The sequence below is a fragment of the Magnolia sinica genome, chromosome 1, assembly GCF_029962835.1.
Source record: "Magnolia sinica isolate HGM2019 chromosome 1, MsV1, whole genome shotgun sequence".
In the NCBI taxonomy this organism is placed as follows: Eukaryota; Viridiplantae; Streptophyta; class Magnoliopsida; order Magnoliales; family Magnoliaceae; genus Magnolia; species Magnolia sinica.
Window position 1 is genome coordinate 102,222,510 of NC_080573.1, and position 14,416 is coordinate 102,236,925.

General features: G+C 38.9%; 1 protein-coding gene across 1 annotated transcript; it reads right to left on the reverse strand.

Moving 5' to 3' along the window:
• Window positions 1-987: 987 nt before the first annotated feature.
• Window positions 988-12,443, reverse strand: LOC131252694 (cysteine proteinase 1-like). Its single transcript, XM_058253375.1, has 4 exons — window positions 11,923-12,443; window positions 10,494-10,613; window positions 1,970-2,213; window positions 988-1,496 (listed from the first exon to the last, which is right to left on the reverse strand). Exons 1-4 carry the CDS (start codon window positions 12,394-12,396, stop codon window positions 1,216-1,218), a joined length of 1,119 nt encoding a protein of 372 aa, XP_058109358.1. The 5' UTR covers window positions 12,397-12,443; the 3' UTR covers window positions 988-1,215.
• Between the last annotated feature and the right edge of the window lie 1,973 nt (window positions 12,444-14,416).

Here is a 14,416-nt window from a genome sequence, read left to right on the forward strand (position 1 = left end):
GACTGGGGCACAGTCAGAAGCAGGAAACTGTCGGTACACTAATTGGTTTTATACCAGATGCACCTTTTGCTTAGGTGGACCAATCAGCTCATCTGGTTTCTATCAGTATTTTCACTTTGGAAACATTAAAGAAGAAAGGATTTGAATTGTCGCATCTCATCTGAAAGATTCACAAGCATCCACCATGCAAGCCTCTTTTCTAAACACATCCCTAGTGTTTCTGTGAAGATATGGGGGAGAGTAGTGTGTATTTCTCAGGTTTTCAACTTGAGTGAGTTGGCCCCCCCATGCGGCTGTAATCTAGAACAAAGGGATTTTGCACCCGGCTCAGTTGGACAGACCCCTTGGCCAGAAACTGTCCTCATGGGACATTCTTAACATTTCAATTGGTGGCACCTGCAAATAGAAGTTAAGAAAATTACAGAAACAATCCACGTGCAACTGAAAATTAATAAATAATAAATAAATTTTAGGATCTTTCGATCCAGGAGATTTGAGGGATGACCCATTATGGTGGAACACAAGATCAATGGCCTGGATTATAGAAGCATTTCGCCCCACCTGTGAGAACTTGAAACCCATACATACCATGCAATATCTTTTTATTGCAATGCACCTCATTTCATTTCAGATCTAAAGAAAAATAAATAAAAGTGTTTAGAAGATCACACAAAATCAAGACCAAGCCTAACCCCTTATTGGTCAGGCACATGACATGCCCCTCCACATCGGATATGATATGATCCGCTGAAGCAGCGCTTTCCTCCACTTTATTGCAAGCAATTACAGGTGTTTTTCAGTTCTTTGTTTTGCACTATAACATGCAAAATCACAGTTATGGCAAATCTCATGTGGCGCGCCAGGGGCCGCCAAAATTGGGATAAAACTTAAATCCCACTTTTACACAATCGTCTGCCCAAACTGGCCTTTCCATCCCAGGACATGAATCAAATTAACTGGCATCCCACAAGATCCAAAACAAAGATAGGCAACAGAAATAAATATACTAACATAATCATCACAAGTGGATTTCTGCTCCATAGAGTTTCCACAGATGGTGAGCTTAGTACAAAGCACGAGTTTGCTATATAATATAAAAGACAGCAGTGCGAATTTTTTGTCTTTTGAGCAGAGCAGTCTAATGAGAAACATCAAACCCTATTTACAGTGGTGCATTTTAAAAGATACACGTAACAATACATAAGGTCAGATAAACTACTCCTTAGAAGATTTAAATGCTGAAACAGAAGAGACCATGGAATCCACCCCACAGATATTGTGACCCCTGCAGATCTTGTAGTACCCATTCTCTCCCCAGTTTTCGCCCCAAGAGTTCTTTATGATCCAGTACGGCTTTTCCTTGAAGCGGATGGGAGCAAAACCCGCCGCGCCATACCCAACTAGCAGCACCCCATGATCCAACAACCGCTTGCTGCATATGTATGGGCATGATACTCCACCAATGTATGTCTGCATGAAAACTGCATTGATGCCCACTGCACGCACCACAACGTATTCATCACACAAAAACATCTCAGGCATCAGTTTGACCACACCTCTCCCTCGATACAGGAGAGAATAAACAATTTTTTTGGAAAGAAAACAGCTCCTCATCCACATGAGGATAGTTTCATGATTTTTTGAAACACTTCTAAGAATCGAAATCCCAAATCACGAATTATTTTTTGCTCAAATCATGAAGCAAATGATGACTAAAAATTAAAAACGAAAAAGCAACCTTAAGGGCTCATTTGACAGAGCATGGAATGGGAGGGATTCGTGGGGGTTTGCTTTTTTTATTCTTTTTTGGGTTCTTAGATGGGGGGAATCAAAATTCCCCAAAGAAGCCATTTCTAAAGACCCACCTCAAAGCTGATTTAAAAATCCACTCAATTCATAGGATTTAAAAACCAAGCTGCCAAACAAGCCCTAATAATCATCATGACCACCTCAAATGATAGTTGCTTACCTGCAAGAGGGCCATGCTTCACGAGGTTTGCAGCAATTTGATCTTCATCAAGGGAGACAACAGTGTAGTTCAAAGCTGATGCAGCAATCTTAGACTTATCAAATTTGCATGCACCGTCCTTGCCAGTGTAAGGGTAGTCTTCCTCTCGCTCCAGTCCTCCAGATTTAAGTGTGTACTTGAAAGCGCTAGTCATAAGTCCACCATTGCACCCAGCGTCACACGAACTTTGGTCAGATGTATCGCACTGTAGAAGTTTAAAATAACAACAAGAGTTTCAGATGCAAAATCCATGGAGACAATAATATACAGTAGCATCCTTCATCCACACATACAGAAGCACAAATAGACAGCTTTGGCATATGCATTTTCAAGGTGCAATGCCTCAGAAATAGAACTCTGGATGGAGTCATCTGCTTCATCAGCTACTATTGTAACATTCAAAACTTGCATCTCTAATAGCCCCCCATCCATATAGGATGATATGTTGCTCTTCATGCAAATAAAGCCCACACTAATCTAACAAGCTAAAATTATGAAAAGGCCTTATAAGACAAGCAGAACACGTAAATTTTCTAGCTCCAATGAGTCCTAGAATTTCCAAACATCAAGAAGCCTTCCTGACATGCATGTTACTTCTCTTCACTTCAAAGTTTCCCTTCCTCCCATCATCCTCAGCTTGGAAGATATAAAAACTGTCTTGTATCATATATCATTCTGTGAACACAGGAGGCATCATTTTCTTTCTTCATCTGAAGCCTATTCCTGTAATGAATGAGGGGTATGTTTCCGTTTCTTGGGAGATAGAACTTCATCTTTCTGTCCACTAAGATCTCTCCTATAACCCATCATTGTGATGGATTCCTGTTGCAGGCAATATGGCTGCAAACTAGAACTGCCGTAAACATAAAACATGATTACAAGATTTGAATCTAATTATTCCATAAGTTGATATAAAGCCTTTAATAGAATGCACAGAATTTTTTAGTCCCAAAAAGATCCAAGTCAAAACCCTAATCATAAATTCATTAGTTTTAAGACAACTGCAGAACCTCAAATCTAAAGAAGCACATTTCAAAACATCTAAATAGGCAATATAGTAGTTACCAGAAATAACTTCATCATCACAATGGAGCTGCTGGCCGTTGGAATGAAAACTAACTCAAACTGTGGTTTTGGAAGAAAAGGTAGAGATGAAATGTAGGGCTTTGCTTCTAACTCTAAAACATTATTAGAATTCCTTATCACAAGGTGTTCAATAACAGTAATGGTGGCCATAATGGCCGTTACAACTTCTTTTTCTTTTTTTTTAAATCATGTTTCTGGACCATTACGGCCATTTCAGCCCCGTAATGTGTAACAGTTATGGCCGTTACTGTTACATACCAGCCGCTATGTAACCATTTTGAATACCTTGCTTATCATAGGTGCCAAGGCTAGACACACCTCCAATTGATACTTAACAGTTAGATTATATTTCCATGCTAATAGTAGGTAGAACGAAATCAAGCAGCAAATGCACAAAAGTGTGCAGATGTGGTTTATATGGGTTTTGCACTTAATTTTGAAGTATAGAATACAGAGACATGAAATTTAGGGCTTTGCTTCTAAGTATAAAACATTATTAGAATTCATTATCATAGGCGGCGCAAAGGCTACACCTCCAATTGATACTTAACAGTTTAATCATATTGCCATGCTAATAGTACATACAACAAAATCAGGCAGCAAAGGCACATAAGTGTCCAGACATGGTTATATGGGTTTTGCACTTAATATTATACTTGCAGGTCTTAAGTATCAAAGCAATCTAAGTTAATGAATTAAAATGATTAGATCTTCCTCAACCAATGAGATGGTTTTCTTTTTTCCGGGACAGAGATAGAGAAAGCCTCCTGTCTAGGAGATGATGAGAAGAGTACTGCAGCAATACATGATATCCAATAACATCAGGTTTTTCATTCTATTTCCCTCACCACTTGAAGATAGTGTATATCAGTGGGGAAGGACTGTGACCTCAAGTATTTAAAGAGATCTACAACCCCTTTGAAAGGTTGCAATTATAAAGTATTGCATTCATTCAAGTAATGGTACTTTTGATTCAAAAGGAAGTTGTGGAAACAAGTTAAATAATTACTCATCAAAGTCACCCAATGATACCCCATGTTAAATACTTGATGGTCGTGTATAAAAGTAGGGTGGACTGATCTCAAGTGTTTAAAGACATCTACAACCCCTTTGAAAGGGTGCAATAGTAGAGTACTGCATTTATTCATATGAATTATGGAACTTTCGATTCAAAAGAAAGTTGTGTAAATAAGTTAAATACTCATCAAAGTCGCTCAATGATACCAATGTTAAACATTTCTCCACTCAAGTTACAAGATTCAACATTATTATTATTATTTTCCCTTTGATGTGGCTGTTCTATGATACAAAGTTTTCAATTCTGTCATAGACATTTTTTTATAACCAATTTTACAATGACATGCTTAAGCACAAGATACATACATTTATGTTCAATTAAAGGGTAGCTATCAATGTGTTAACCTATGCGAGCAAATCCAATACCATGATTGCCCTAGAGTAATCCAAAATGGATGCTAATAGTCTATTGTATACATTGTACTCCAAATCAAAGTGAATCATTAGAGACTCAGCTCGAAGGTACCAAAATAAATATATCAGACAGCCTTATGATATATCCTGCATATACCCTGACCATTGTAGCCTATCATTGAAGGCAGCTATACTTGGAGCCTCTAGGACAATAGTTCATCCCCCCCAAAAAAAAAGAGCCATCATTACAGTGCAACAACAGACCAAAAGATTCAAAACCTTCTTAATTAAATAATTTCTGTTCACAAAAAACTCAAAACTTTTCATCAAGGAAAAAAATAAGCTTTTAGTGTTGAAAGTAGATAATGATTTACTGTACATTTCAATGGCCATGTTGCAGAACTTCACAGAATCTCCATTGATACACAAAAGATTTTGAGGGAGAGGGCAGTGATGCAATCATTAGTAGTTTAAGAGCTGAAGAAACAATATTTATCGTCGTCGTCGTTGTCATCTACACCCTAACCCAACTACTTGGGGTCGGCTACATGAATCCTTTTCCACCATTCCACTCCATCAAGGGCCATAACTTCAATTGGACCATAGGTCATCAAGCCTTTTCTTACTACCTACAACCACATCCATTTGGGCTTTCCCCTTGCCCTTTTAGAGCCTTCAACTTGTACTAACTCACTCCTAACTGTGCAATTCTTGGTCCCTGTTGCACATGACCAAACCATCTAAAAGTCTAATTTCCCTCACCTTGTAACCTATTGTGCTACTCCTAAATTCCTCGAATGCATTCATTTCCAATTCTATCATTGTCTCCATTCGAAATTTATTGCATTAATTCATCCATATACTCCTAGAATTGTCTCACGATTTTATCCTCTAACCCTACCTACAGGGTATATGCACTAATAACATTGATTAAGTCCTCTCCTCACATAACTTTTATTAATAAAATCCCATCACTTAGGGCCTGTTTGTTAACTCTTAAAATTAACACTTAACATGGAATTGAGAAAATGCCCCGTATCAAGAGTTGTTTGTTAAATCGGAAAGCGCTAAGTGATTTTCCGCGATATTTCGTCGAATTCTTTCGGCGATGGGAGTCTGGCTTAATGGTGAATGCGGAATGCGCTCCATAAATTTTTCTATTAAAAAAAAATTTTGCTTCCAAAATTACCCTTACTACGGATATTTTTCTCTTTTAAAGTGTTTGCCTAATAGAAAACTAACTTTTAACATGTGAAACTTATTTATGCCCCACCATGATTTATGTGTTTGATCCACACCATCCATCAACTTTTTTAGATCATCCTAGAGCATGTGCCCAAAAATGAGGTATATGTAAAACTCGAGTGGGCCACACCATAAAAACCAATGGAAATTGAACAAAACCCAAGTCGACGATTAAAAACCTTTTGGGGGCCATAAAAGTTTTGGATCAAGATGATCTTTGTATTTTCCCTTCGTCTGGCCTGTATGACCTAATCAACAGATTGGATGTCAAATAAACAGTACAATGGGCCTTAGGAGAATTTTAATGGTGGATATCCAATCGCCATTGTTTTCCTGTGGTGTGGTCCACCTGAGATTTATATCCCTCTCAATTTTTTTTTGTGAAACCCTAGAATGATCAGTAAAAATAGATGAACGAAATGGATGAAACACATACATCATGATGGGGCCCACATAGCACCAACCACCAGCCACGGGATTGGTGGCCGGGCAAATACGTGTCGTGGAAAGACGAGCAACTACGCTCCTCGAGCTCCGAGTTGTGCGAACGGTTCAAAGGAGATCAAAGTTACATGGGCGCACAATGATGTATTTATTATATCCACACCGTTCATCCATTTTTCGAGATCATTTTACAGCATTAGCCAAAAAAATGAATCATATCCAAAGCTCAAATGGACCGCACCAAAAATAGCAGCGGAGACAATGATTTTCACCGTTAAAAAATTCATAGGGCCCACCATAATGTTTATTTTCCATCCAATCTGTTCATAAGGTCACAAATACTTGGATGAAGAGGAAAAACAAATTTCATATTGATTCGAAACTTTTGTGACCCCAAAAAGGATTTCAATGGTAGACGTTCAATCCCCCACTGCTTTTTGCAGTGTGGTACACTTGATCTTTAGATCTGCCCTACTTTTCGGCTCAAGCCTTAAGATGAGCTCGAAAATTAGATGGACGGTTTGGATATAACACATACTTCATGTGATCCACAGAACTTGCTAACGTCAATACATCAGCTACATAGCTGGTGTGTGGTACACCAGCCAACCCGCTTCCGTCCGATAACACAGATTTCCCGCGAAGGACGCGGATTAGCTATTGACAGGTTGATCAACGAGAATCGCTACTGAAGTGACGTCACGAAGTTATGTGGGACCCACCATGATGTATGTGTTGTATCCACACCGTCCATCCATTTGGTGATATAAATTTAGGGTATAAGCCAAATAACGAGTCAGATCCAAAGCTCAAGTGGACCCCACAACAGCAAATAGTGGAGAGAGTGGCATCCACCATTAAAAATTTCTAAAGGGCCACAAAAGTTTTCGATCAAGCTGAAATTTGTGTTTTACCTTCTTTCATGTCTGTCTTAACTAATGAACACGTTGGATCTAAGATAAACATCATAGTAGACCTTAAGAAGGTTTCAACGGTGGGCGTCACTCTTCCCACTGTTTTTAGTGGTGGGGTCCACTCCAGATTTTGATCTGACTCATTCCCTGTCTAATGCCCTAAAATGACATCTCCAAATGGATGGATGGTGTGGATACAACACATACATCATGGTGGGTCCCACAAAACTTGGTGACGTCACTTCAGTAGCGAGTCTCGCCACTCAACCTGTAATTATCTAATCCGCCTCAAGTCCACTCGTTTTGGGACATGCGACCAAAAATAAGATGTATCTAAAATTTAAATGGGCCACACGATAGGAAATAGTGGGGATTTTTTTACCACTGTTAAAACATTTATATGGCCAAAAAAGTTTTTTATCGATTTAAGTTCACGGTGTTTTCAATTCATCTCAATCAAAATGACCTTATAAACAGTTTAGATGGAATATAAACATTAAGGTGGAGTCTAGGAAAGTTTCAAGAGTGGGCATTCCTTTCCCCACTATTTCATCTTGTATGGCCTACTTGAGTTTTGATACTCATTTTGGTTGAATGTCCTAAAATGAACTCGAAAAACGGATGGACGTGTTGGATTTCTCACAAACATCATAGTGGGCCCCACCCAAAATCCTTGCGCTAGAACTTCATGCGAAAGACTTTCGTTAGGAAATCCGTGTCCGTCCATATGTTGAATTTACCACTAAAGCCTCTTTGAAGAATTCCCAGCGCTGGAAACGTAGGTGGGGCCCACCTTCATGTTTGTGAGAAATCCACCCTACCCATCGGTTTTATGGGTTTATTTTAGGACATGGGACCGAAACTGAGGTGGACCCAATAACCAAGTGAGCCCAAAACGTGAGGATTGAACGTGTTGATTTAACATAAGGAATTTATCTATTTTTTATGAATAACGATATTTTAATTCTCTTAATTACTTTAGTTTATTTGAATTAAATAGAATAATTTTTTTTTAAAAATAATTTCTTTATAATATAAAACATTTCCAAACAAGAGATAGGGGCAAATGCGTCAAATTAACGCATTTCAGATGTTTGTTAACAAACACGTTGTTTTAAATTCGGTACTTAATTTTCAGACTTCCGCCATAATTACCAAACAAGTTTTTTGACTTCAGATTTCAAATTCAGCCTTCAGATTTCAGAATCAGGCTTTAGACTTCAGATTTAACAAACGGGGCCTTGCTCTCTTTATATCTATAACCTTATCCTATAAATTTTTATCTACCACTATCCCTACCCCATTTCTATAATTGTCCTTTCCCATATGCCAAAGCTTATATCCATCAATTTATCTGGTTGTCTCCTTTCCACTTAATCTCCTGGACACAAGCTATGTTAACTCTCCTTCATTTCATTGTATCGACTAACTCCATGCTCATACCTATCAATGTTCCTATACTCTATGTAGCAAGACAAATCCTATTTTCCTAGACTAGCTTCTTTATCCGCACGTGTCCAAAATGGCGCGGGAATCCCTACCTACTTCCTATAGCAACTAGTCGTTGTTGCAACACTTTGCTTCTAGGGACGCCCTAGCTAACTCTTGCCCAATTCTCACTGCGCCTGGGTTCCAACGCAGCATGTCGCTTATGGAGCGCCTTAGGATGGAATTTGGAATATCATATTGTTCGGATTAATGTTAAAAGTTTTTCCATAAGTTTGACGTCAACTACCAACTTGACGCAACCCTTCTTTATCCAGGTTGGGGAAAAGCAATGAGAGCCTAAAACTCCCACACGCACAATATAAGAAACATACATAGGCTGAATACAATCAAGCACTATCTGATAGTCTATTAGATAGGTTGATTACAATTAATGAGTTGATTACCCAAAAAAAAAAAGTAAAAGAAAGAAAATGTTACTCCCTCCATATATACTTACAAATTGCAATTGCTAAGCTCCTATGCAAAACTAGTCATCTTGTAACAAGAACCTTGGAAGACCTACACTTATTTTCTTTCTTTTAGAAATTACTAATGGATAACTTATTAGGTGGATTCCCATTTTCTTAAGAATCTTTAATAGCATATATTTCAAGAAACTAGCGTAGGCTTTTATTTGTATAGAAGATTCACATTGTCACCCTCTAGATATAGATTGTGTCGAAGTTGGAAATATGTTGAAGTTTTTTTTTTTTTTAATCGACAAGAAATGCTTTATTACAAGAAGTGCCTGAGGGCACTTGCAAAGATGACACATTACATAAAATGTCCACACCATCCCCGGGCTAGGAGGAAAGAGACCTGAGGTTTCTCCCAAGAGCAAACCAGATGTGTACATGGTCATTGATCAATGTACATGTATGTTTGGCTCACTTGGTGATCAGTCCAACCTAATTTTTGAGCACTTGAATGGCCAAGATCAGTGCTTCAATTGAAAATGTGGAGATAGTGCGATCTCAAATGAATAGCTACTTGTCACATTACGATAACTATACCAATAGTTAACTAGAAAATTAGAGAGAAGACAAGTAACAGGCACAAAATAGACTCTTAGAATAACAATAACAATAACGACAATAATAATAGTAGTAGTAGTAATTAACAACAATAACTATAACAAAATAAAAGGGTGTATTTGTTGCTAACTAGACAGAAGATGAGCAACAAGCACAAAATAGCATCTTATTACAATAACACTAATAATCATTAATTTCATCATCACAAACAACAACAACAACCGCAGCAACACCAATGATAACTAAATATCATCATCTTCATCATCCAAGCCTAATCGCAACTAATTCAGGCCGGCTACACAAATCGTATTCCTCCATTACACTATATCAAGGACCATATCCTCAGTTAAACTATAGGTCATCAAAGGACACTTTGGACACATCCTCTAAAAGATCATTCAAGGCCTAAAAGCCATTTCAATCCAAATGGCAGTTGATCTTGGGCGAGTGGATGCACTTTGCAAACAGCCGTCTCATCTCCCCACTAGACAAAATAGACACTAAATTGCCAACTCGACAAATAAATAAATAATAATAATAATAAAACATTCTGATTGCTTTTTGCTGAGTTAATAAAAAACGGGCTTGAAATCTCTCTTTTCATAAGCCCCCCTTAAAGCGAGTGTATCAGTTTTTTCTTACTAACTCCCCCTACATCCTTTTGGTTATTCCCCTTGCCCTTTTAGAGCCTTCGACAACAATGACAACAATAATACTAAAAAAGTAATAACAAAAATAACAAACTGAAGTGAATAAGCCTTAAATAAAGGAAGCCAAATTATTCAGATTATGAAAAACAAGAGGAAAAGCAAAATTAAGGAAGATGATGACAGGAATGCAAACCTCATGGTCACAATCAACGAGCTGCTGCTCACTAAGGCTAATAAGTTTGCCAGTGGTAAGAAAATTAGCTCCTTCCAAAGCTCCCGTAGCACTGAAAGACCAGCAAGAACCGCAAGAACCCTAACATCAAGTGACAACAATAAATATCAATAAAAAACTGATAATCAGATAGATATACATAATATGGAAATATAAATTATACACACGTGCGTGCATGCGATAAGGCTACTATTCGATAGATGGATACGTCTTTGATGATGGGGGCAATAACGGTCATCAGTTTAGGGATGGAATTACACCAAGGTACAAAGCACTTGAAGCATCGCATGGTATTGGGATAAATTCATCCAGTGATACAATACAAGATCCAGTTGCAATACTAAAATGCACTGTGATAAATTCATCCAGTAACACGATACAAAAGTTAGTGGTAATATTAATACACATCCAAAAGCACTGCTCATGTCATTGATGCATTCTGACACAAAGAATGGTGTCAGAATGCATTGTCAATACATTCCTCTGAGACACTTTTGGTGGAATCAATATCATGCAAAGTTCGGTGATATCAGAAGGTCTTAAGCAGCTAACAACAATCTGATTAAAGTAATCACGATTCAGGATCTCTTTAACAGTGGCAGGAATTAGAGAACCTCACAGATTTTCTACCGTTCAAATTCTAACCCTCACCACTCTCCTTATTTTCAGATAGGTTGCTTTACTGCCACTAAAACAATCCTAACACTCCAAATTCTATAAGAAACCAAAGAATTAGAAATCACAATAAGCAAAGATTCTCCTTAAAGAACAATGAAATGTCAAGATCATCATCAACATCATAAATTAAACCAGCTATTTAGGGTCAGCAAACAACAAAGTTTCAGATATTGAAATAAAAAAATAAAGGATCCCCAACAATCATAACTTTCCAAATTCTACTAAGAAAGGGCAAAACAAAAGAAACCACTAGGTTCCAGTGATCAAAACGAAAAAAACCCAAATCCAAACTTCTATAAACGAACCCCAAATAAATAAATAAAACAAGTATTAACTATTGGATTCAGCCAAATTCTACTAAGAAAAGGCAAAACAAGGTAAAATACTAACTTCCAGTGATCAAAATGAAAAAAAAAACCAATTCTGAATTCTACAAAAGAACCTGAAACAAGGGTGTGTTTGGTTGCACCAACTTTCATGAAATAGAATAAAATTCTGCACAAAATTAGACTAATTAATCATAAAATTTCATGATCTTCAGTGAAATCAAACACGCCCTAAAAAAGAAAAAAAAAATTCACGAATTTAATTATTTATTTAGAGTACTTCATGGAGATTTCCCGTTGATACATCTACAATAACACCAATCATCAACAAAAGTGAAAAGAAGAACCAATGGACAAATGAACAGCTATAAATCAAGACCATATACCTGATTCTTGACGGGGGTGACAGCGCCATGGTCCCTCCAATCAAAATCGGACGGCAGATCGTTGGTGGGCAGTATCGGCGCCTCGTGAGCATCCTCAGTGGAGATCGACGCGGAACGGAGACCGAGATACCTTTGACGGAACTCGGCGGGGGTGAGATCGGAGAACTGCGTGATCCCATGGACGGCGGAGGGATCCAGCAGCTGGTGCCGGCGAGCCCGTCGGAGATTGGACTTGAAGACGGAGAACCGGTAGGTGTGCTCATCGGAATCGGAGTAGGCCTTGCCGTACTTCTTCACGAAGCTAGTGAAGTGGGCATCAGCGTTGAGGAGGAGGTCCTCCCCCTCATCGCCGCCGTTGACGACCTGACGGATGACAGGATCCTCGCCGTCCACCTCAACATCTGAGGACGAGACGAGAGAAACGGAGCAGAGAAGGAGAAGAATCAGAGAAGAGAAGAGACGACGCTCCATCATCGAAGGAGATTTTTTATCTCCCCCTTTCTTTCTCTTACTCCATTCTCGCCTACCCATCCGTCTACTTTATAGTGCTTTCAACGCCGGCGTTGGTGGGCTCTGTCCAATCATATGCTGACACGTGTTCCTCTCTCTCTCGTACACAACAGGAACGGATTGCGTGTTGAGTAACTCATTACGCAACAGCGTACTGAGGTTTACACAGTGGGGCCATCCCGATGTATGTATATTATCCACACCGTCCATCATTTTTACATGATTATATTAAGGTAGGATCCAAAATTTCAAGAGTATCAAAGGCTCAAGTGGACCACACCACAGGAAACAATGTGAATTAGACACGAACTATTGAAGACTTCTTGCGGATGAAGCTGATATTTAAATTTTCCGTTCATCCACGTCTCTGTCGCCTTACCAAAAGAGTCGAAGACAAATGAACAGTGTGGTCCACGTGAGCTTTTTACAGGCTTCTATTTTTTTATAATGCTCTAAAATTATCTTAAACAATGGATGGACGGTGTGGATAAGACACATACATCCACGGTGGACCCACAGAATTTACTTGTAGCGTACTGAGTTACGATGTATTCCCCTTACGTATACAACACTCAAACAACCAAAACCGTGGGCCCCACCATGCTCCATATGTAAATCTACTCTGTCCATCAGGTGAGTAACGTTATTTGAACTGTACACACAAAAGATAATTTTGATAGAATACTTCAATGGGCTATACCGTACTCCTACTGTTAGAATTTAATCCTCATTTTCCCATGTGGTGTGCACCACATGAGTTGTGTATCTGGCATAATTTTGATTCTTATAGCTTAGAATCGAGGCTAGAATCGTATGGACGGATTGGATTTTATATATTCGATGAGGTTGGCGGCACAGAGCCTGGGCGTTTTACGGGCTGTGTAAAACAGGTATTGTAGAGGAGAATTCCCGTCCTTGGACCTCAATCCTCTGCAGCATCTATGATAGGAAGCGCGTTCAACATCTGTGACGTCCATCATAGTGCTTTCGTAAAATCCACTCCGTCCATCCGTTGGTTCACCTCATTTTAACGGTACGAAAGAAAAATCCGATCGATCCATAATTCAGGTGGGCCACACCTAAAACTTCTGAAATCACATATCATGGACTACCCGAGTTTTTCTATCAGGATGAGTTTTGACATTTCTCTTCATCATGGCACGGATCACCTGATGAACGGGTTGGATGGTATATAAACAAAGAAATGGGTCACAGGAATCTTAGTACGGTGGGTGTCCCATCCCCACTGTTCCCTATGTTGTGGCCCACCTGGGCTTTGTACCGGCCTAATTTTTCAGCTCAGGTTCTAACGTCTAATACGGGATGAGCGGCTGATGGATGGAGAGGATGTCGGACAAACATGGCAGAGAGCTCTCTGTTGCTGCACGCATTTCCTGCTCTGGTGTTGTAGGCTTGTAGAGGATTCTTCCCGTTCCTTCTTTTCGGGGTCAGTATGTGCCGTAGGAGTTATTTGATACTCTGGCAGGATATCATGCTCCAGTGTCGTGGGCTCGTATATCCAGTTTTTTTGTCTTTTTTTTTTTTTTTTTCGTGTGTTCATAACACATTGTAGCGGACACATGATTTGTCCGTTCTATTTTGAGCTAAACCCGTGTTATGTATACGATTGGAGCGTGAATGTGCATGGATTATCAAACTCCTTCAATTATTAAGTTGCCCCTAGCAACCAGACTTAAGAATTTCTAGCCCTAAATCCACTTCTCCATTTCCACTTGACAAAAATGCCCTCCGCCCAGCCTGGCCTCGTGTATTGGACTTTCACCTAGGGAAGAAAATTATCCATTGGGGTAATCCAAAATGAAAATTTGGCACACATCTTGACTTATATGTCCATTTATTTTAATTGGACAGCCATGAAATAAAATAAGTGTTTTTCAAATTTTATGTTTAAAGTTAACCGTGATCTACAGCTATACTGACGTTGTGCATTAATTCTGAATTGTTTTACATGTGTTATTCATCT